Below are 22,296 nucleotides of genomic sequence, written 5' to 3'. Positions count from 1 at the left end.
CTTTCCAGTCTCTCCAATGGGTCCAGCTGACAGACCCTGCACCTCACTGGTGTGACCCTGGTGGGCAGCAAACATTTACACAGATCCTCCTCGCTCATCTTAATTTATATCTGGAAGTAGAAGTCACGATTATTGAGTGTCGTGTCGGTATTATTAAATGGATGTGTTTGTGAGTTGGAGGCACGGTGTTGCACACAGAGAGATACTGGTGGTGTCTGTGCTGCTTCAAGGGCTACACTTAGTCATGCTGCACTGCCAGAATTAATGATACCTCTTCCAGGCGGGGGGATTACTCATGAACATGTGACCAAAACCCAGGGCTCCTGGTGGCACAAGCGAATGCTCATTTGGCAGCGCTGTCTGTTTTTTCCTGGTTACAGGCATACCTGTGATTTGGCAGACCACAATTATGAGGTGGGCTGCTTCTAAAAATATTCATATGGACTCTTAAAATAGCCCTTTTGTGTGCAGCGTATTCTGTGGTTTATGGGAAGAAGTTTCAATCTACGGGAAAGGAAAGAAAAAAGCACATCAGAATGTCTCAGGGTTCAAAGTCTTTTTTTGGTCATTGTCCTCTTTTTGTCCTGTTGAGTTTCTTATATTACTCATTTATTAGCAGACATATACACTAATCAGCCATAACATTATGTCCACTGACAGGTGAAGTGAATAACACTGATAATCTCGTTATCATGGCACCTGTCAGTGGGTGGGATATATTAGGCAGCAAGTGAACATTTTGTCCTCAAAGTTGATGTTTTAGAAGCAGGAAAAATGGGCATCGCAGTTTGTTGCGTATGGGGCTGCGTAGCCGCAGACCAGTCAGGGTACCCATGCTGACCCCTGTCCACTGCCGAAAGCGCCTACAATGGGCACGTGAGCATCAGAACTGGACCACGGAGCAATGGAAGAAGGTGGCCTGGTCTGATGAATCACGAGTTCAAGGTGTTGACTTGGCCTCCAAATTCCCCAGATCTCAATCCAATCGAGCATCTGTGGGATGTGCTGGCCAAACAAGTCCGATCCATGGAGGCCCCACCTCGCAACTTACAGGACTTAAAGGATCTGCTGCTGACGTCTTGGCGCCAGATACCACAGCACACCTTCAGAGGTCTAGTGGAGTCCATGCCTCAACGGGTCAGGGCTGTTTTGGCGGCGTATGTATTATATATGTATGTGTTATATGTCGCACAAAGTGTGATGTTAAGTAGGTGTGTCTCAACGCTGGGCAATGCTGCTCTGTTGTGTGGTGTCTTTAGCTTCAGCTTGGGTGTCCTCGGTCAGAAAATGGACGGCAAAGAGAAGCATTAGAGCAGGGAGAGATCTCGCACAGAGCCACAGTAATTATAGTTCTGGAAACTGCAATTCTAAGAAGGAAAGTAAAATAGTCTTTTGATGAAGTGTAAACAAGGGATCTGAATATCTCTGTAATGCTTCCAGTGACGGTCCAAACCACATGGGGACAGATAGCAGCCGGGCGGGACTGAGACTCCGAGGCCCGACGCTGCCGTTTTTATTAATACACCCTTTTCCACGCGGCGAGCACCGGCGCTTTGTGGCTGTCAGCATGTTGGCTCATTGATCATCGCCGTGGACGAGCGGCAGATTGTCAGACTGGATGAGGCTTTTAAATTGGCGTGCTATGTTGGCCACTCTCCTGCCCGTCTTCAAAAGATACCCACTCACCCGGCCGCGGATTGTATTTGGAAAGGTATCTAAAGCATCCCACACGCTGCAGTGCTCCCACTGTGCCCGGCGCGTGTTTCCATTGAGGCAATTAGGGCGAAATGGAGTGTTGGGGTAAAATTGCCCCCCCTATGTGTTGTATATACCCAACTGAATAACTGTTAGAAAGTATAAGAAACTTTCCAGTAAGTTACTAGTTAAAACTTGTTCTCTGCTCAGACTTATCTGTGTGGCAGATGGAAACAATTTCTGCTGCCGTGGACAAACCGAAATTATCTATAACACGTTCTTATCAGTACAGTGTGTACTGTGTCCTTGGTACCAGCGCTTCCATGTCTGGACTAATTACAAAGAAAACCGTATGAAATATTGTTTCCCTAATTATAAAGAATAGCTTATTAATTATCGATTCCCGTGTCTCGGAACTGCCCTGGGACATATGCCAAGAAAATATCATCCAGGTTCGGGACAGCCCCCGAAACTCCTTTGAAAAACTGCTTGTATATGTATAAAAGGCTGTGTGAAACTTTCAATAAACTGAAGATAAACGAACGGACTTCAGTGTCTGTGACTTTTCCTTCCCAAGTGCTCGTCTCCTGCTGAAAAGTCCCCACTGTTACTGGAAGCGCTTACTGGGTTGCCTGATTCACTGGGACCCTTCAACTGAAGCGTTGTACCTTAACATGGAGAGAGAGAGAGAGAGAGAGAGAAAACGGAACATGCTCGAGGGTTTAAACATCTCATCTACTGTCTTGCAACACTAAACTGCACAGCAGCACAGAAATCGCAGGGAGCTGAGCCCCGCTCCACAGCTCTTTGGTGTTGGTGTCTGGAGGAGGCAGAATGGCACTCATTATAGTAATAGTAAGTGCAGGTGTTTTTATTGTTGTTATGCAATTGTACGTTTCTGCTTCACGAGCCTCCTCTCATCAAAGGCTTGGCGATAGACGAGACTGACGTGTCACCTGACCTCCTGCCTCACTCGGCTCGGTGAAGAGCGCTGAGCTGAGAGCTGAGTGAATAACGAGGGGACGAGCAGACACTGACCCCGCCATGGCGGAGTCTCCCGGGTCCCTCTCTCCGCTCCGCACCATCCCCGGGGACGCGCGTCGGTTCGTTGTAACGTCCGCAGACTTGGGAACGCCGTGTGCCCCGGGATGAGTGGGCCACGCCGATAGCACACAGTCTGTGTGAGGGGGTCCAACCTATTCCCAGAATCCCGTTCTCAAAAATAATAATTAGAATTGGAAGAGCATCGGTGCGATTAGGGGGCCGGCCGAAGGTCATGTGTGTCTCGTCACAACGGCTGCCGTTGTTCCCGCTATCTTCACAACGCTGGCGGCGGATGAAGTGATCTCTGTTCAGCCGAGCTTTTGACTCAAACGTGTGGGATAATACATGGAGCGTTCCCCCCACTCCACGGACCGACGGCTTTTATATTTTAATTTCTTTCATACTTTCATACAATGTCCGATTTGAACAGAAGCAAAAGGGTGTGGAAACTCAGCAGCGAGACAAACAGAAAGGAGTCTTTTTCAGGCTTCATTCGTGTGTTTCAGTCGAAGATCTCGTGTCAAACCTCCTCACTGGAAAACAAGGATGAACTCTGCTTCTGGTTTCTGGTTTCTGGTTTCTGGTTTCCTGGAAGCCTTTAAGATGTCTGCATCTCAGAATGGCTCCAGAGCGATGCAGAAGTGCTGGGAGGCTCGTGTCAATGTGCACTAATGTTCCTAGGTTCCCCTCCAGGAAAGGGTGGGAAGAAAAGGAAACTAATTTCTTTACCAACCACCCCCGCCCCCCTGCCCCCCAAACCGCCCTGTGCTTCACAGACAGTAACAATGCAAACACAACAATCATATCTGCACGTCCATTCAGAACGATCTCTGAGTAACAGCGCCTCTCAGATACTGCCTTTAGTAATCCTATGATTAAACACAGGGAGGAGATTGCACAAACTGGACACACTGTGGACATACTGTTGACACACTGCAGAGACTGGACACACTGTGTGAATACACTGCAGAGACTGGACACACTGTGAATACACTGCAGAGACTGGACACACTGTGGACATACTGTGGACACACTGCAGAGACTGGACACACTGTGTGAATACACTGCAGAGACTGGACACACTGTGGACATACTGTGGACACACTGCAGAGACTGGACACAGTTCTGATATGTCATGGCCCATATTCGATACACAGTCAGAGCGGTGCAGTTCCCGGCCCATCCTGCGGCCCAGAGCAGACAGTCATACCCTGGGGTTCCCCGGCTCCCTCAGATAGTACTGCCTCCCTCCCCCGATATCCTCTGATGTCAGAGCCAGAAACTCTTTATCGCATTAGTACTTCTATGGGTATCAAGCGCTTCCAATCCAGTGCTCGTCTCTTACGTTCGTACAGAATGACGTCAGCGTCTCGGACCGCGTAAGTCAGACCCCCCTGGAAATGAGCGTCACCTGCTGTCAGCACAGTTCTGAGAGTTACTGTGGTGCTGTAGCGGCCAGAACCACCGAAGACCAGCGCTGGATGCAGGGAGGACAACACACAGACCCCATTGTTCATTTTCTCCAGACACTAAACTGTTGCCATCTAGAGAGCACAAGCGGGAATAACAGCAACGCTGACAGATTTCTACCCATGTGACTGAGCTGAAATGATTGGTCTGTGTTAGCAGGAGTGTATTACTAAGGGATACTTTAAAATCCTGTCCATTTGAGGGACTCTGCTAGGCTCCCTTTTAAGGTTTTATATTAGAAACGGATTGATGGTTTCAGTTGACGCAGCAGTCAGAGCGCAGTCCTGTTTGCCTGCAGCTGGATTCCTCTGCGCACCTGCCGGGAGCCGAGCCCAGTCCCGGTCCAGAGGAGAGAGGAAAACTGAGCCGCAGCCACAGAGCGTGATTCCAGATGTGTGGCTGTGAGAGAGTCGGGGCTGCTCAGCTCGGAGACAGGTTGGCCTCAGGCAGCGCGGACGCCTTCATGTCCAGGGGATCTGAGGATGTCGTTATGTCACTGAAGAGAGACGGTCCCTCACATAGTGCAGATGTCAGCAGTCGCACATCTGGAATTCATTCACAACAGTGACTCTGAGGGGGGCTTTGACACCGTGCTGCGCCCTCGCTCTGATCGAGCCTCTGAACGGTTTCTGCCAGGAGTGACGACCAGAGAGACGGGCCCAGTCGCCTCCCAGGATCCCAGGATGAGCACAGAATGAGTCGGGGGTGGGGAGGGGGCAACTTGAGTTAAAAGAGTGTCAGCAAATCTGCAGATGTGATCGTCTCACTCCCGTTCCTGAAAATACTTTGAATGGATAATAAAGTATCTTGTTGTTTAGTTTGTTTCCCCTTGTTAATTTCCTCTCAATTATGATGAGCGCAACCCACTGTCGCCACAAGAGGGCGCCCCAGGCCCACACATTCAAATGAACTGTCCTGGTTTTACATGTAAACTTATTTTCCCACCCTGACCAATTGAGCGCGATCTTCCCACACTGGGAGAGATTACAGCGGTGTATGAAGAAATGTGTCTGTGCTGTACGATCCTCTCAACATTAGCACCATTTATAATACTTTCATATTATTTTATGATATGGTTTACATTACAGTATAGTTCGCAAAATATATAAAAACGTCAGTGTTGGAAGTTCAGATGAAAATAGTAGAAGCAGTGAAGTCGTCGATGATGTAAATGCATGCAGATACACACACGTGTCACGTAAAAGTCTCTGTAATGCAGAATATACATCCAGAGAGAACCTGCTGGGATCCTCAGTAGAAAGACTAATGTGCATTGGTCTGATTTGCACCCCCCACACACACAACCTGACAGAGTGGTCATGTGACAGAAGGCGAACTGATGTCTGTCTCTCTGTCAGGACTCAAGAATGAAGGCTGTGTGTGCAAACCTCATTTTATCCTCATTTGGCTCTGATTTAGGAAATTATTACTTCATTATGAGTTCAGTGAGCCCTGCCTCTACCCAGACTATATCTGCTCCTTCAGGACTTCAGGTACTTTAAAATCTCACCTTACACCATCACATGCAAGGGCGGTAAGTCAAGAAAACTCAACATTTGTAATGTGGGCTGTGCAACTTTAAAGACATTTTTAATGAGAGACAGCTTGTTGGACATATTGGACGGCATTTAAGAGCTTGGGACGCAGTGCACTGGATGAGGAAAGGGTATTATGTGTAGGCACGTTTTCCCGACTCATACAGAAGGCACACAGATGGGTGTACCAGCTAACCTGTACCAGGCTGGCTCGGATAAAATCATCCTTCCCAGCATATTTCCATCAAACCAGAGACAATTTTTGGTCAGACCGGCACACTTTGGTTTGGATAAGCTGTGTGAAAAGGTTGTTGCTGTCTTTTTACAGGACACTTTAGTAGTATATTCTACACAAAGTACATTAAAGGGCCAGGTGTTGTTCAAAAATGCTGTCAGTGAGCTATCTGAATGCAAGCGCATATTGTCCTCCACTTTTGTAGATCTCCACATCGATAATTGTCTGTGTGGACCCAAGTGGGAACTATAACCTTTTATTCCCACCCCATGCTATTAATGCATACGTATATCTCCAATCAATACCGTCTCAGTACAGTAATTGATTGTAGTACATGATTGATTTTGATATTTCCTTATTCCACAAATTCCACTCTGTTTTTCCTTGCTGTCAGCAGGACACTGACCCCGAGGAGAGCTACACCAAAGGCATCAAAGTTGGCATCCTCACAGCCATCGAGTATGAAGTAGCCCTCCAACTCATCTCACGAGCGTCGCTGTTGTATTTTCAGATGTCCATGATTTGCCTTCTCCATTTGCTCTGCTGTTTGGCTCTATGCTCTGAACATCGATTTCCCAGAAGAGCTGAAATATGCTTTTGCGGTGATTCTTGGTCTTGATGGACCCTGGCTCTCAGTGCCCTGCTAGGGTGCAGTCTCTCAAAACCAAGCTCTTGCTGTGAGGATAACCTCCACCCACAGAAGTCTTTATCTCATTAAATGACACAATAAAGTGAGGTGTGATAAACATCATGCATGAGATTGACGAAGTTTTAGTTGACATGGTTATCTTCATATCAAGAACTCTGAGCCCTGTAGTGGATATAATGCATTTGCAAGCAAAAACAAAAATGTATAGGCTGTACAGAATCGCTTGTATGTGCAAACCAGATATTTCAGTTTAAATAAGCTCTGACAAACAAACACCATGTTGGGTTTGACCAAGTTTTTGGTTTGTGTTTCTTGTGTACCAAAGAACATTTCTACTTATTTTGGGTTGTAAATCGGATATACCGACCCTCTTGGATGTAAACAGCGTGTTTAATTTAAAGTATGGTGTGACAAACATCACATTTGTTTCTGGGGATGAAAGATTATCGGAGCACTGTAGTGGACTTGGAGCAATACAGGTTTTGTTGTGCATATATGGAAGAGGATGTTCAGCTATGTATTTTATTTTCAGAAATATGTTATATAGAGCCACTTTGATGTGCAAAACAAGTCCTGTTTTTAATTATCTTAGAAAACACCCTCCCCTTGTGATCACTCATCTAACATCACACGCTTGAGAGGAATGCATTAGTGAAGCTGCTTTGACCTGTCCGCTGTTAGATCAGTCATTTCAAGGAAGGGGGAAGACAGATGTGTTGTAATTCATGTATATAAGGGTTAAAGCACAGGCTACAGTATTCTCTTTTGAATAGCATTTTGTGGCTGTTAAGCCACTAATGTTTGTATGACACGCAAGTACATGAAATGTTTGTTGTAATTCAAACACTGTTTAAATATTTTTTTTATTGGAAGTGAACAAGAAAGTCTTCTGTCCTTAATGCAATGAAGTAAGAAGATACAGTATGTTGAACAAACTTTTACAAGTTGCATCAACTCATAATATTAAGGCAACCAGCTGTTCTATTCACACACATTTGAAATCAGTGAGATGTTTTTCTGAAGGGCATGTAACACAGATATGCAAGTGCCCAGGGCAATTAAAGGTGCATTTGCTGAGATAAAAAAAAGTGTGTTGAGAAAACCCAGGAATTCAAGTCCTCCTAATATAAACTTTAAAGTCCTTACAATGTTTAATCTTAAGTTAATTCAATGTAATTACTCATAGCAACAGAAATACCATTTTCTGGGCAAGAATCATGAGCTGAAAGAAATCAGCATTATGCCCAAAAGTTGAGATTACTTAGAAAAGCTGTGCAGTTGGTTGCCTTTAAGTTTACTCAACTTCACATGTTTTACAGTGCTGTGTCTCCCATCCCCGTGTCACACGGACCCTCCTGTGTCTCCCATCCCCGTGTCACACAGAGAGCAGAGGAGGTGGCAGGTTGGGCTTTGAGGGCACCAGGTCAGATGGGCACTGTATCTCAGCGCTCCCTTCAGCCCCTGTGCTGCATTTTAGGGGGGAAACTCATGATAGTGCACCCCAAAATAATTGTCTTCAGGCACAGCAAGGGTTAAATGGACTCAGATGCACGAGGAGAGATCCTCAACACACCGGCTGCAGAGGGGTAAGGACAGGGTGGAGCACTCTTTCACTTCAGGTGGTTATCTAAGTGGTTAAGAGTGTGAAAATGTACATATGTGTTGACATGAATGGCTTATTTAATACATGATATTAACACTGAGAACATCTGCTGCACTGACGTGCATACCTGCAAGCACAGCTGGGGACAGACGGGGTAAAGTGTTACATTCAGGGGTTGTGAATCAGAAAGTAATTCATCTCTGTATTAAGACATCCATCCATCCATCCATTTTCGAAACCGCTTATCCTGGTGAGGGTCGCAGGGAAGCCGGAGCTGATTGTATTAAGACATATTGAATGTTATGTGAACATCATGAGATGAATTCTCAGACTTTACACATTTAAAAAAGTGTCATGCGTTTTTCCTTCTAGGTTATGTACAGTTGTGCCATTATCCACAGCGCAGCATGGGAGCGAGTCCGTGAAGAAAGTATAGTGGGAATATTGTGCCGACACAGCAGGCTCGGCCCACTCACTCACACAACCTGCTTCGAGAAGCGCATGGCTTTTATTACGACTTTATCTCAGAGTCCGTGTCCGTCTCCACGTCTCCAGCGAGATTTGTTCAAAGATAAGTTTAAGACACAGAAAACCAAAGCTTTTTCGCTTTTTTTAAAAATATTTTTTGACTGTAAACAGTTTAACTCGTTTAAAACAGAATGAATGGCCGCTGTGTGCGTGCCGGTGCCTGCAGCGGGTCACCAGAGCCACCAGCTCAGAGCATGTTTGTGTGTCGTGATCATTTATATATCTATTTCCCCCTTTGTGTCTAATTATTGCTCTTGACTCATGTAATGTTGCCAGTGGGAGATCAGCACTCGAATGGCAGGGCTGTCATTACCGTGCGGACGGGCAGGAAGAGGACGTGCGTTCTGACCCCAAGCTCTCAGCTGACGCAAGCCGTTCAGAGGAACACAGACCAGGCTGCCTTCGTCAGATATGACTAAACGTGTTAGGGGCTTTTAAAAGACCCTCGTCTGCAGGCCACACCGGGTCTGGCATCCGATTACAGTCCCTGCCACGTCACAGCTCATTTCATTAGGAGCGACTGGGGCTTAGATGAACTTCGCTGTCCTCTTATCTCTGGAAAGAGCAAAGTGTGAGGTCAGCCCAGACTGCGGCGGGAAGGGGAGGGCAGCTGCAGTTTAGGGACTGGAGACTCTGAGCGCGTCACATGGCCCCCTCAGCACACGTATCACCGCACAGGTAAAGACCAGCTTCACTTTTGGCTTTCTGACAGTGACTCAGCGGGGCACAAAACGCCCAGAGTAATCAAACCGCAACCAATCAGGAGAAGCAACTGCGGCTGGACACCATTCGGATTGGCGACCCCAGCCTACAGTGCTCAGGTGATGCCACAGAACCACGTGACCACAGAGCACAGCGAGTTGCCTGAGAGACACGGTCCTGCCAAATGGGACGAACAGGATGAGCTTGAGATTTTGTGCTCCCTGTAATAAACAACAAGCTTAAATCCCCTACCAAGCCTACTGTGAAACACCAGGGCATGTGAGTCAGATATTAAACTTGTTCTCAGTCAACAAAATGGTTCCAGTTTTGTATGGCATGCCAGTGGCGTCGTCCCTCATGGATCCTGTTGGTCTCTGGTGCTTTTCAAATCTCTGGGCTTTTCAATTGCCTATTTACAAGAAGCCTGAAGATCACCAATGACCTTGATTGTGAGTCAGAAGCTAAGCTCTGTCTGTCCCAGTTACTCTGGGAAATACATGCACCACCACCTCCTTACTCCCCTAGTACATCCTTTACACACCCTGAGTGCAGGGCATTCGTGCTGTGACCTCACACTGTGTCCCTGCACTGTGGTCTCATGCTATGATCTCACACTGTAACCTCATGCTATGACGTCGCACTGTGACCTCATGATTTCACCTTGCACTGTGACCTCCTGCTATGACCTCATGATTTGATGTAGCACTGTGACCTCATGCTATGACCTTACCCCATGCTAGAGATAGAAACGTTTTTTCCAGGGCTCATTCACAGCCAGCGACCCCGGAGGAGAAGCCTCCAGCTGGGATTAAACTGAGGAATAAACAGTTTACAGCTTCCATGCAAGCGATAGGAGGGATCTTTTAGTATCGAACCTGTAATGTCCCTGTTTTGTAAACCTGTACATGGACACTGCTATCCTCCGTGCAGCAGTCCTGCCCAATGCCTCTGGGTGAAAGACAAATAAGATTTTCAAAACTGAAAAAAATCTAAATTGAAAAAAGCACCAAAACTAACCTCCCATTGGATGGCATAGAGTCATTTATGAGAATATATTTGTCTAATCTAATCTAATTCCTTTTTTTTTTGGGGGGGGCAGGATATAGCTAATTTGTGGCCTGAAAACGTCCTATGGTGTGACAACAACATTTTCTTAAAATAAATGTATATGATTATTGTTGTTGCAATAACAAGTTTAAATATAATATATAAATACACTCACCTAAAGGATTATTAGGAACACCTGTTCAATTTCTCATTAATGCAATTATCTAACCAACCAATCACATGGCAGTTGCTTCAATGCATTTAGGGGTGTGGTCCTGGTCAAGACAATCTCCTGAACTCCAAACTGAATGTCTGAATGGGAAAGAAAGGTGATTTAAGCAATTTTGAGCGTGGCATGGTTGTTGGTGCCAGACGGGCCGGTCTGAGTATTTCACAATCTGCTCAGTTACTGGGATTTTCACGCACAACCATTTCTAGGGTTTACAAAGAATGGTGTGAAAAGGGAAAAACATCCATTATGCGGCAGTCCTGTGGGCGAAAATGCCTTGTTGATGCTAGAGGTCAGAGGAGAATGGGCCGACTGATTCAAGCTGATAGAAGAGCAACTTTGACTGAAATAAGCACTCGTTACAACCGAGGTATGCAGCAAAGCATTTGTGAAGCCACAACACGTACAACCTTGAGGCGGATGGGCTACAACAGCAGAAGCCCCCACCGGGTACCACTCATCTCCACTACAAATAGGAAAAAGAGGCTACAATTTGCACAAGCTCACCAAAATTGGACAGTTGAAGACTGGAAAAATGTTGCCTGGTCTGATGAGTCTCGATTTCTGTTGAGACATTCAGATGGTGGAGTCAGAATTTGGCGTAAACAGAATGAGAACATGGATCCATCATGCCTTGTTACCACTGTGCAGGCTGGTGGTGGTGGTGTACTGGTGTGGGGGATGTTTTCTTGGCACACTTTAGGCCCCTTAGTGCCAACTGGGCATCGTTTAAATGCCACGGCCTACCTGAGCATTGTTTCTGACCGTGTCCATCCCTTTATGACCACCATGTACCCATCCTCTGATGGCTACTTCCAGCAGGATAATGCACCATGTCACAAAGGTCGAATCATTTCAAATTGGTTTCTTGAACATGACAATGAGTTCACTGTACTAAACTGGCCCCCACAGTCACCAGATCTCAACCCAATAGAGCATCTTTGGGATGTGGTGGAACGGGAGCTTCGTGCCCTGGATGTGCATCCCACAAATCTCCATCAACTGCAAGATGCTATCCTATCAATATGGGCCAACATTTCTAAAGAATGCTTTCAGCACCTTGTTGAATCAATGCCACGTAGAATTAAGGCAGTTCTGAAGGCGAAAGGGGGTCAAACACAGTATTAGTATGGTGTTCCTAATCATCCTTTAGGTGAGTGTGTATATATATATATATATATATATATATATATATATATGTGTGTGTAACTGTTGTTACTATGAACAAACCTATTTTTTGCATTGTTTTGAATGCAAGATAGGCAATTTAAAAAAATAATTATAAATTCCTATTCTATGCGTCACACCAAAGGACACAAAAAAATAACACGCCCTACAGGGAAGTATAGATGGTGATTTAAATTATATTTCTAAGAGATTGAGTTATCTTCATGCATGTGCAGGGGGTCCTCCTAAGACATGCTGACTTCCTGTTGTGCAATATTAAGTGCAGTCGGCTTCAAAAATGCTAGAATTTCTTGGCAGATTAACCGTCACACCATAGGACATTGATTTTGGTGACAACTTTTTTTTAGAAAAAAAAAGTGGAAATTTATATTTGTTTTAATGGTGTGATATACTAGCATAGGAAACCCCTGTAGAATCAGTTTAGGAGCCTTATATTGCATTTTCCATGCATGCAAGATTGAGTTTGACAGTCACACCTCAGGACATTTTGAGTATTCGGAGTGAAAAAAAGAAAATATGAAATAATCCTTCTTTACTAAAAATCATTGTACAAGTTAGTCCATAGTAAGTAGTTTTATGGAATAAAGTTAAATATGTCAACATTTTATCACGTATCACTTATGTTGCTAGAACATGAAAATGGCTGCGTCTTGTCTTTTGCCCCTCTACAGATGACCAGATCACGAGTGCCCTCGCAGTCTTGTGTCCCTTCTGCTGCTGTGTAATTGTCTACAGTATGTCTTTATCAGTACATATGGCTGTTATGGTTGTTGAGGCTGTATTTGATGTTTTTGCTGTTCGGCTCTGCTCCACACCAACACCACATCTATAAATGTCCATGTTGAATGCTGGCAACAAATTACATCAATTATCATTATAAAGGTCAAGTCATTGTTGAAAGCGATGAGGATTGATCATGTACACACAAGTGCAAGTCGTTCTCATTAAATTTTCAAGAGATTCAATCTGTTACGAAGAATTACACACCTTTGTTCTCCGCCTGCCCTTCGATATTATTTCAGTGAACTTCAGCGCTGAGAGTTCAGTAATTAAGCGAGGAAAGAAACGGACTGACTGGATCAAAGTCACTGAGGACTCGCTGGTTCTGTCTGCGGTGTGACTGCCCAGTGTCACATTATTTATGGTTTTGTGTGTTTGCTTGTTTATTGTAACCAGTGCTGTAGTGGTGACTGGAGTGGTGCGTTTACTCCGATACCTGGCTGGCGATTAGTTGACTGGGGAATGGCAGACAAACGACAGAATTCGTTATAGGAATTATAGGAGGGTAAACGCAAAATCTCCCAGAGTTACGTGGCCTATGCGTGCCCTCGACTACAACACTGATTGTACTTTTATCTGATCCTTCACCAGACTGATTAAACAAATACATACTTGTTTGAAAACTCCACAAAGTCTGCTGTCAGCTCTTGTCTTATGTATGTAAGTATGTATTTTATTCCAGTCAAAATGATAAATAGAATTGCCTTGCTGCTGTCTAAAGGCCAGGCAGTGTCCAGTGTCTCTGTCTCGCAGGGTGGAGAGCAGCATATCTCCTGATGCTCAGATGACATTTAAAATTATCGTTCTTCATGGAACAAATTGCCATGCTTTTCAAACAAGGCTGGCTCTTGAAAAATGCTTTGTCGGCAATGTGGTTGCATGCCCTACCGTTAACAAATCCTTTGATTTCATTTTATTTTTAAACCCATCATTTAGTCTATAATACATAAAACATTATATAAAAGCTTTGTGTTCTTTGCTTGGTTGAAACAAGGTCTGTTCTCATGTGTTTATAGGGTTTAGTAAAAGCCTGTACACTGTGGGGCAAATCCTTCGAAAGCAGCCCAAGAGCTCCTGAGCTTAATTGTCTTAATATGATTTGTTCTTTTGCACAATAAAGTTTCTTCTCTTTTACTCTATTTTATGCCCATTTATTTCAGGTTGTTATAGCAAATGAAATAGCTCAATATTCCTATTATACATTAAGAATATTTAGTATAGTATATTGCCATGAATTGACTTATTGGTTATATTTTCTAAGCGTAACAACATTCAACTATCTCCTCAAATGTAACTATAGAACTCCTTGAGGAGACGTGATTTGTATGTGTTTTGGTCTGGGGACATTTCTATAGCTATTATTGAGTGGACGGGGGTCCTCTACGGCAAACAGAGACAAGATGAAGGGCAATTATGAAGTTAAAGTAATGGGGACTAATTTAAAATAATTCAGAAATGATTGCACTTAAGAGAAACTAACGCACTGCATTTGGGTTTTCCTATTATTACTCTAATGCACGGCACTTTGTACTATATTTGAAGAGAATTAAACTGATATTTTGGGTCACGGTCGATATGTAGCTCTGTGACCTACAGAGGGCGACACCACCCAGGTTAGGTAATCGGAGTTTGCGGGTAAAATAATACATGAAACTGCTCTAAACTTGCATGACTTCTTGGATAACAGTTAGCTAGTCCTGATAATAAATATTTGAACCAAACTTGACAGCAGCCAGTCTTAAGGCGTGATAGGAGAGTGTGTACAGTTTTCACCGCCGGAGGAAAGAACAAAGATAAGCAGACTCAGATACGCGGATGAACACGACATAAAACAAGTCTAAAGGCAATTATTGTATTCTAATGACATGCCTTTTTGTCTGTTGTACACTATAACATGTTGGCACGCACACGCACACGCACACGCACACGCACACGCACACGCATAGACGGTGGCTGGACTCTTGCTGATTTGCCGGGGGTCCTCGGGGTCCTCGGGGGCCTCGGGGGAGGTCTGATCCGGCAGGAGCAGCTGAGAGGACAGGCAGGCAGCGGCAGGTGCGAGCCGGCGGGCTGCTGGATACAGTGTAGCGGCGCTGACGTGTGGGCGTGACGCAACAGTGTATAAATAGTGCGGCGGGATGGACAGCCACTCAGAGCACTTTCAAACAGCCTTTGTGCAAACCTGCGCATCTGCTTATTAATTCATTTGAAGATGGAGTATCAATCGGCAGCTACAGACATGCACGGCGTGCGCAATGGGAAACTGGTGGCCGAGTACCACTGTCTCAACGGCTTCAGCGAGCTGGCGATGGAGGCGAAGAAGGCGGCGGTGCAGTGCAATCACGGGACGTCCCGCAAGGAGGCCGAGGACGCGGCGCAGCTGCCCGACCTGGAGGCGGCATACAGCTCCATCCTGCGGGGGCTGGGCGAGGACCCCGGCCGCCAGGGGCTGCGGCTGACCCCGCGCCGCGCCGCCAAGGCCATGCAGTTCCTGACCAAGGGCTACAACGAGGACACCCAGGGTAAGAGGACGCCTGAGGGGCAGCTCCAGACGGGTGCTAGATGAATGTGATGTGCCAGTTTGGACAGCTGGTCCTACCAGTGCACACTTTCTCACGCACCATTGTCTTTGACTCCCTGCCTCGCAGTGCTTGATATTTATAAAGATGTCCTGCAGAAACTTCCAAACTATCTCGCCTCAGACGTGCATTGGAAACACAGCAGTTATCCGTGTCCTCCAGGCACGCTTCTCTGAGGACATTGCAAGATGTTGTGTCTGTGGCGGTGTTTTAGTGGGCAGCCTGGCTTTTATAGAACCGGCTTGACAAAGTGGACCAAAGAAAAACACAAACTGGCAGAAAGCACATGCACTGAAGAGTCAAAATAGCTGCATCTCCAATGTACTGCACTTCAATTATTATTATTATTATTAATGATAATACATATTATGTAAATGATTGAATATGCATTTTAACCCGTATACTTGTCATTCAGACTCAAGTCTTTCATCATGAGGTAACTGACAGGCAGGACACGGTGGCATCTGTTCCCTGATCCTCACTCTCACGCAACCAGTAATGAGGGTCTTGTGCTGCCCAGACCACAACATCTGCACAATGTGATCGCCATAGTCTGCAGGAAAATAAGCTGGTTTGTTTAATATTTTACGCTGTTCGTCACAGATAGTATCCTTGCCTGTTGCAATTAGCAGTGGCCATGCTGTGTCAGGGCATAGTAAACAGCTTTACACACACCCGCAGAAGTGAAGTGCACATCGTAAAACAAACGTAACGGAGCTCAGTAAACCACAGATCTGACATCAGTCGGACCCTTGGACCTGAGGGAACAGCAGCTCAGGCTCAATGGCATTTCATTGGGTTTATGCAGCAGCTTTGAAATGCATGAGGGGAAATGAATAGTGTGGACCTTGTTGTTGAATCCAATTACACACCATCAGATTGCAGAAACGCACGAAGAGGCAGTTACAGAAAAGCAGGATTGGGAGATTCATAAAGACAGCTTGTGTGGAGTCGGATTCGTTGCCCGTTTACACTTGAATCTTGGTTTAGAAATGGTGGCAGGGGTCACTGTACTGTTGCATCAACGTCCTGACCCATCGAGGATCACAGGGCTTTGTGTGGCAGAATAATTCAGCACTTACAGTGTACAACCAACCCCCACCCCTCAATAAAACCGAAGAAAATCATTGCTTTTGATAATACAGTGTATCGTAATTTCTTTGTTTCCATTTGAAACCCCAGAGGTTCAGGGTGTAGAGACAATATGACATGCAATTGCACACAAGATTGCGTCTTCATGTTATTACCTGAGATGATGAATGTCATTTGAAAGGTGACTGACTGAATGTATTCCTTAGTTTTACATGTACAATTAACTGTTTTATGTAACTTCCTCTGCTGATGCCATTGCAGCCTCGTCGAGCCATTCTGTACAGTGTCCGTATTCATATTTCACTCTAGGATTGAAATATATGGAGGATAATCCATGCCAAGGTTAACAATAAATACACAGATAAAATAATAAATAAATACATGTTTAGATAAATACATCAATACAGAAATAAATGTCGAAATTCATTTATTTCAACATTTATTTATTTCCCGTTTGCTATTTACATTTGTCACAGGTAGTTCTGTATTTCTTTTTCTTTCAATGTGACAAAGCCCCTTCTGTCAATCAAAGCTAGTGGGCGGGATCCAGTGCGCTTATTGGCTAATCCAATACACCGTGTAGTGCGGTTCCTGTGGGGTTTCATTTGTTTTTGTAGATGACATAATTAAATAACTGAAGCCTATCTATAGGAATAAAAAACAACACATGTTTTGACTTTCTTTCTTGGAAACTCTAAATTTACATTCAAATTGAATCAATCCACACTACAATTCTCAATAAATGTCATTAAGATATTTCCTCCCATTTATTGGATTATTATATTACTGTAAATGGGCCCAGTGTGCCGGGAGATTATTACATCTGTCTTTGTTTGCAGCCAATGAATGTGCTGACAGATTTTGTCCACGATATTCATGTGTGTTTGTGTGTGTGTCTTCTGCTAGACATCCTGAACGATGCCATCTTCGACGAAGACCACGATGAGATGGTGATCGTGAAGGACATCGACATGTTCTCGCTGTGCGAACACCACCTGGTGCCTTTCTTCGGCAAGGTACGCCCCGGGGTCGCCTCTCTCTGGCCGAGCGGCAGCCGTGTCACGTGGGCGACGGGCACATTGTACCCAGTAACCGAAGAACAGGCGCACGCTCACCAACCTCTAGATGGTGCTGGGAAATCAGCCAGCAGGGCAAGCCCAAACAAATGAGTTTTGGTCTCTGTTCAAAAGCACATTATCTCAATATATAACTCATTCATGCACCTAAAATCAAACAACACATATAAACCACACATTCAGCACTGGCCTGGCTGCAGCAATGCACGCTGGGTAACGTTAGCAGGCTGCCTCTACTTTATGGGAGTCCTGTCTGCTCATCTCAGGGCAGAGCGAGATCGCTTCAGAGACAGTGAGCTGCCAAGTGTATCCTCGTGTTACGGTTACAGTTTCATCATTTCCACGGGGCATCTTGCCAGTTCGAGCTGTGAGTTGGCACTGTTTACTGCCACCACCACCACTGTCATTAATGCTGACCCTGCAATATAAGCCCTAGCCCTTATCATTTTTGTTTGGATAGCCTTTCATATGCAGTCTTCAATTTAGCACGAGTTGGACCCAGATTCAGGACAATTCTGCAGAACGGGGTTATCAGTGGTTTGTACTTGAACCTTCAGAGAACAAAGTCTTTCATCAATACATTCACAACGGGCTGCAGGACCGCCGCGCGCAGAAGCCTGTGTTTGTTGTGCAACGGCAGGAGGTTTTCACACAAAGCGGGAGTAAGAGCTGCTTAACCCTGCGGTGCAATTAGTCTGCCAGCGCACTCTGTAATCTGAATGTGTAATCAGCTCATTAACGCATTCTGTGCAATAAACGCATAAATAGAAAGCCTGGTGTTTAAATTGTATTTCGGATTGTTCATAATTATACAGACACTGTCTAGGACATACACTGAATGAGGGAGACGTCAGCCAGGGATTTTAGCCGCATTTCACAGTGTCTGAATATTGTTGGCTTGTAATGTATTTGCTACAGATGGGATGTGATTTATGACAGTATAACAGTGACGGCAATTGTCTTCCTTTGCTAACTTCTTCACGATAAGCTTGTCTGTAACTTCAGCATTAAAAGCGGCCCAACACAGCACACAGTTGGCTCTGACAGAATGCTTCTCGGTGAATTTACTAATTTATTTTTGGGTCCGTTTCTCTGCCTCTTCGACAGAGTATAACTAATTTCCCGTCTCTCTCCCGTTTCTAATTTTATCCTCAGGTGCACATAGGTTACCTGCCAAGCAAGAAGGTGGTCGGGCTGAGCAAGCTGGCCAGGTAAGAGCTCAGAGCGAGAGGAGGGTGTGTGGAAGAGCCGATTGAGCCAGAGAGAGAAAAACCGCCCGGTGAATGTATGTATATGCCGTATATCTATGCCCGCTCACTTCACCCGTGAGATTTCGAAGACTGCCGCCGCCGCATTGCTCACGGCTGGCTGCGTTCTTCTGTCATTACAAGCCGTTGACTTAGCGGCTGAATAAACCCCTGTTGGGCATCACTGGGTTTCGGGACAGCAGCACACAAGACACGGCGCTGGGACAATGAAGGATGTCACATCCAGTTCGCAGCAGGACGGCGAATCCCCGGGCGACACTTTGGGCGGGTTTTGATAGCGTTTGTGCCGTCCTGCTGAGCCCTGGGAGTTTTTTCCCCCGACCAAACCGCGGCCGAATGCCATCGACGGCGATAAGATTAGATCATATGTCCCCCTGGAAGAGTGCCGAGACGGTTGCGGAGTCAGCAGGAGACGCGCTTTACAACGGGAGACGGATGCGAATGCAATGCGAATCATGCGTAACCGTCCGTTGATACCACTGGAGAACAGAGTAGTGTCTCACTTTCAGTACAGCTGTCAATCTCCCATAAATCTGAATTATGAGTGAACAGCTCCTAGACTAACCCCGGGCAGCACGTTTTGCTCTCCGCCTCGACCTCAATCTCCATAAAAAGCCCCTGGTGATACAGAGATATAGAAATGGAGGCCACTATAATTGAGGCTTCAAATAAAACCAAATGTGGATTCCCATGTCCAGCTGCCAGCTTCGTTGAGTTATTGACCAGTTCCCTTATGTGTGTATTCCCATGAACTACCACCCTTTGTCTCTCTGGCGGTTATTTAACCTAGTTTACTCTGCCGCCGGTGGGAGCCTCAGTCCAGGATTCAGCTGGAACACCAGGGGACAAAGACCACGGCTGCGGCTTCTTGCTCAATCGTTTCACTGAACCGGCAGGGCAGAGAAAATCATTTAATACCCAGAAAGTTCACAGAGTTTCACTTCACTCACGGGTTGGATAGATCACATTAATGCCCCACATCTGCTGCTCTGTCAATACGGCCCCGTTACGAACCGCTTGTGACTGTCCTGCTCTCTTCTCTCTTGTGTTTTTTCAGGATTGTTGAAATCTACAGCCGAAGACTGCAAGGTAATAAAATAAATAAAGCCCCAGCGCCGATTGTATCACTGCACTTCGTGATGTTTCTGATGTGAACTGTAAGTCGCCCTGGCATCTGCTGAGACACAAACCATCGTAGCTGTCCTCGAGTGTCTCTTTGTTCTTATCTGGTTAGTGTTGGTTGGTTGTGCTTTGGAAGAGGTGTGTGTGTGTGCGTGGTTTCTGAGAGAGTGGCCAGCGAGGGACTGTGGGGATTGTCGAGCGGTGTTGGTGTTGACGTTGACCGTGTCATCTCTCGCTCCCATCCAGTCCAGGAGCGTCTGACGAAGCAGATTGCCCTGGCGATTCTGGAGGCGCTGCAGCCGGCGGGCGTGGCGGTCGTTGTGGAGGCCGCGTAAGTGTCCCTCGTCCCGCTGAGACCTCGTTTCCCGCCTTGGCCGGCGGTCTCCGCCGGTCGGAGCCACGTCGCCCACATCGACAGTCTGGTCAGCGCCAGATAACGTTGTAAAAGTATAAACTAGCCTTGACCTGCTTCCTACCTTACCCTCCCGCCATTTTGATTATTATTGTTTGGATGTTGGCCATCCTCACGAAACAAGAAAACTAAGAGCAGACGGGCAGTTTTTTAAGCAGCTCATTGGACGCAATCGCACATCCAGTAAGATAATGACCATAAAAACTGTATTTTACATTTTGAGGAAGCGCATGTGCCGTTATTTTGCCAGACTCGATGTTCAGTGTTGCCGTTTCGTTGCAGGCACATGTGCATGGTGATGCGCGGCGTCCAGAAGATGAACAGCCGCACCGTGACCAGCACCATGCTGGGCGTCTTCAGAGAGGACCACAAGACACGTGAGGAGTTCCTGGCCCTGATTAAGCACTGACTCGCCTCTACCTCACTCTGCTGCCGCCCAACACCGGGTCCCGACCGACCCCAGGGCCCTCACCGGGACCCACGACCCATTTCCACCGGCCTCCTCTCCTCCGCTCCTCCCTCTCTTCTCGCCGCATTGTTTACAGGGCAGCGCAGCGATATGCAGTCGTGATCAGTCAGGGCAGCTAGACTAGACGCAGTGTATTCTGCATTAATTAACATCCACATTCAAACACAGCTGAACGAAATAGCTCAGCCTCCCCCCCACCACTCAACTTCCTGGTAAAAAACAGACAAGTCAAAGCCTGGTAATGTCCCGTCACCTGCTCCAAATTTAGTTTTATATGTGATTATAATATCCACACACACATATATATATCATCAGCTTATATCAGGTCTGGTATAATAGTCCTTAGTTAAACTACAGAGTTGAAACAAAATGACTCATTTATGGTTTTAACCACCAATTTCTATCCTCTGCAAAGGACTTTCTATATAGTTAACTGGAAGTCGAGCAATTTTCTTCTAATTTTCTTCCTTAGTTTGGTGGGGGGGGTGCATCAATCATCACATTTAAAGTGAAACCAAGATATGTAGATGCGTTCACCCTATCAAGATCTGTGCCTTGACGGTTTGTGTGCAATACGAATGACATCAGAGATTATGGATATAGCGTTGTACATAATATATACATATCTGAGAGACCATATTGAGTACAGACTTTTTTTATTGCATAAATCTACTATTTTGATACTTGTGTCGTTCCAAACTAAAGATGTCCCTCACACGAGCTGTAATTTGTATTTATTCTATAAGGGGCTTAGCACCCTGCGAGTGAGCGTTGATAAACACTGGATACCGATCTCAGCAAAGGATGCTGGGAAAACATTACTTGATAAGTTCAGACTTGAATGGGTTTCGAAGTGATGCTGCCATTTTGAGAAGCTGAACTCAATTCACCTGGTGCTGCACAATCCTCTCTCCTCCGCTGTTCGGTGTTCGTTTTGTGTCTCAGTGCTACCTGGGTTTGGCAGGGATGTTGGGGGGGGGTGTCTTATTTCAAAGCCGGTGTCGGGAATGATTGTCCCGGCTCCACAGATGTCAGGATTAAACTAAACACTGGATTGTGGGGGGGAAACCTTTTGTAAACATGATACGGCCACAACCGGGAAACCCCCAACTTAAAATGTAACCGAACACGATTGGTGCTTCTGCGTTCCTCTCCAAAGCTGCCCAGTCCCGGCGCTGCCCAGCGCTTCTCCACAGAACGACCTCTGTGTTCGTCTCCAGGCTGAACAATACCATATAACTGTGTCAAACTCTACTTCATAACCAGTCCTTGTTTTATAGCTATATGCATACACAACTGTGTGTCTATATGTGTGCGTTTATATATATTTGTACTTACCCATGTTTTTCCCTCTTATTCAAAGACCAGCATTGTTACTCTTGTCTCTGCTGTGGCCTGGAGGTCCTGATGTTATTAACTATAGCTTTTGATTCAGTATTGTTTCTCTCTCTCTCTATCGCTTCATGTTATTCTGCTTGTGTGTGACAGTAGTTCTCATGTTTACAACCATTGTGTGTTGTTATTTTAAAATATTGTGCTATATCTCCCTGAATAAATCCATCCTCTGCCACGA

General features: G+C 45.6%; 1 protein-coding gene across 1 annotated transcript; it reads left to right on the top strand.

Annotated features, from left to right (window-relative positions):
* Positions 1 to 14,748: 14,748 nt before the first annotated feature.
* On the top strand, positions 14,749 to 22,296 carry gch2 (GTP cyclohydrolase 2). The gene is made up of 6 exons (XM_066697191.1): positions 14,749 to 15,227; positions 17,283 to 17,392; positions 18,608 to 18,663; positions 19,778 to 19,809; positions 20,089 to 20,173; positions 20,537 to 22,296. The coding sequence occupies exons 1-6, from the start codon at positions 14,918 to 14,920 to the stop codon at positions 20,661 to 20,663; spliced, it is 720 nt and encodes a 239-aa protein (XP_066553288.1). The 5' UTR covers positions 14,749 to 14,917; the 3' UTR covers positions 20,664 to 22,296.

The sequence above is a fragment of the Amia ocellicauda genome, chromosome 23 (assembly GCF_036373705.1).
Source record: "Amia ocellicauda isolate fAmiCal2 chromosome 23, fAmiCal2.hap1, whole genome shotgun sequence".
Classification (NCBI taxonomy): domain Eukaryota; kingdom Metazoa; phylum Chordata; class Actinopteri; order Amiiformes; family Amiidae; genus Amia; species Amia ocellicauda.
Note: the sequence above shows the minus strand (reverse complement) of the source record. Positions and strands in the feature narration are given on the sequence as shown.

Bases quoted from the DNA above. Each gene is read 5' to 3' on its own strand.
- gch2 (XM_066697191.1), top strand. From the start codon at position 14,918: ATGGAGTATCAATCGGCAGCTACAGACATGCACGGCGTGCGCAATGGG. The intron at 18,664-19,777 runs GTAAGAGCTCAG...GTGTTTTTTCAG, and splicing joins GGGCTGAGCAAGCTGGCCAG to GATTGTTGAAATCTACAGCC. The intron at 20,174-20,536 runs GTAAGTGTCCCT...GTTTCGTTGCAG, and splicing joins GCGGTCGTTGTGGAGGCCGC to GCACATGTGCATGGTGATGC.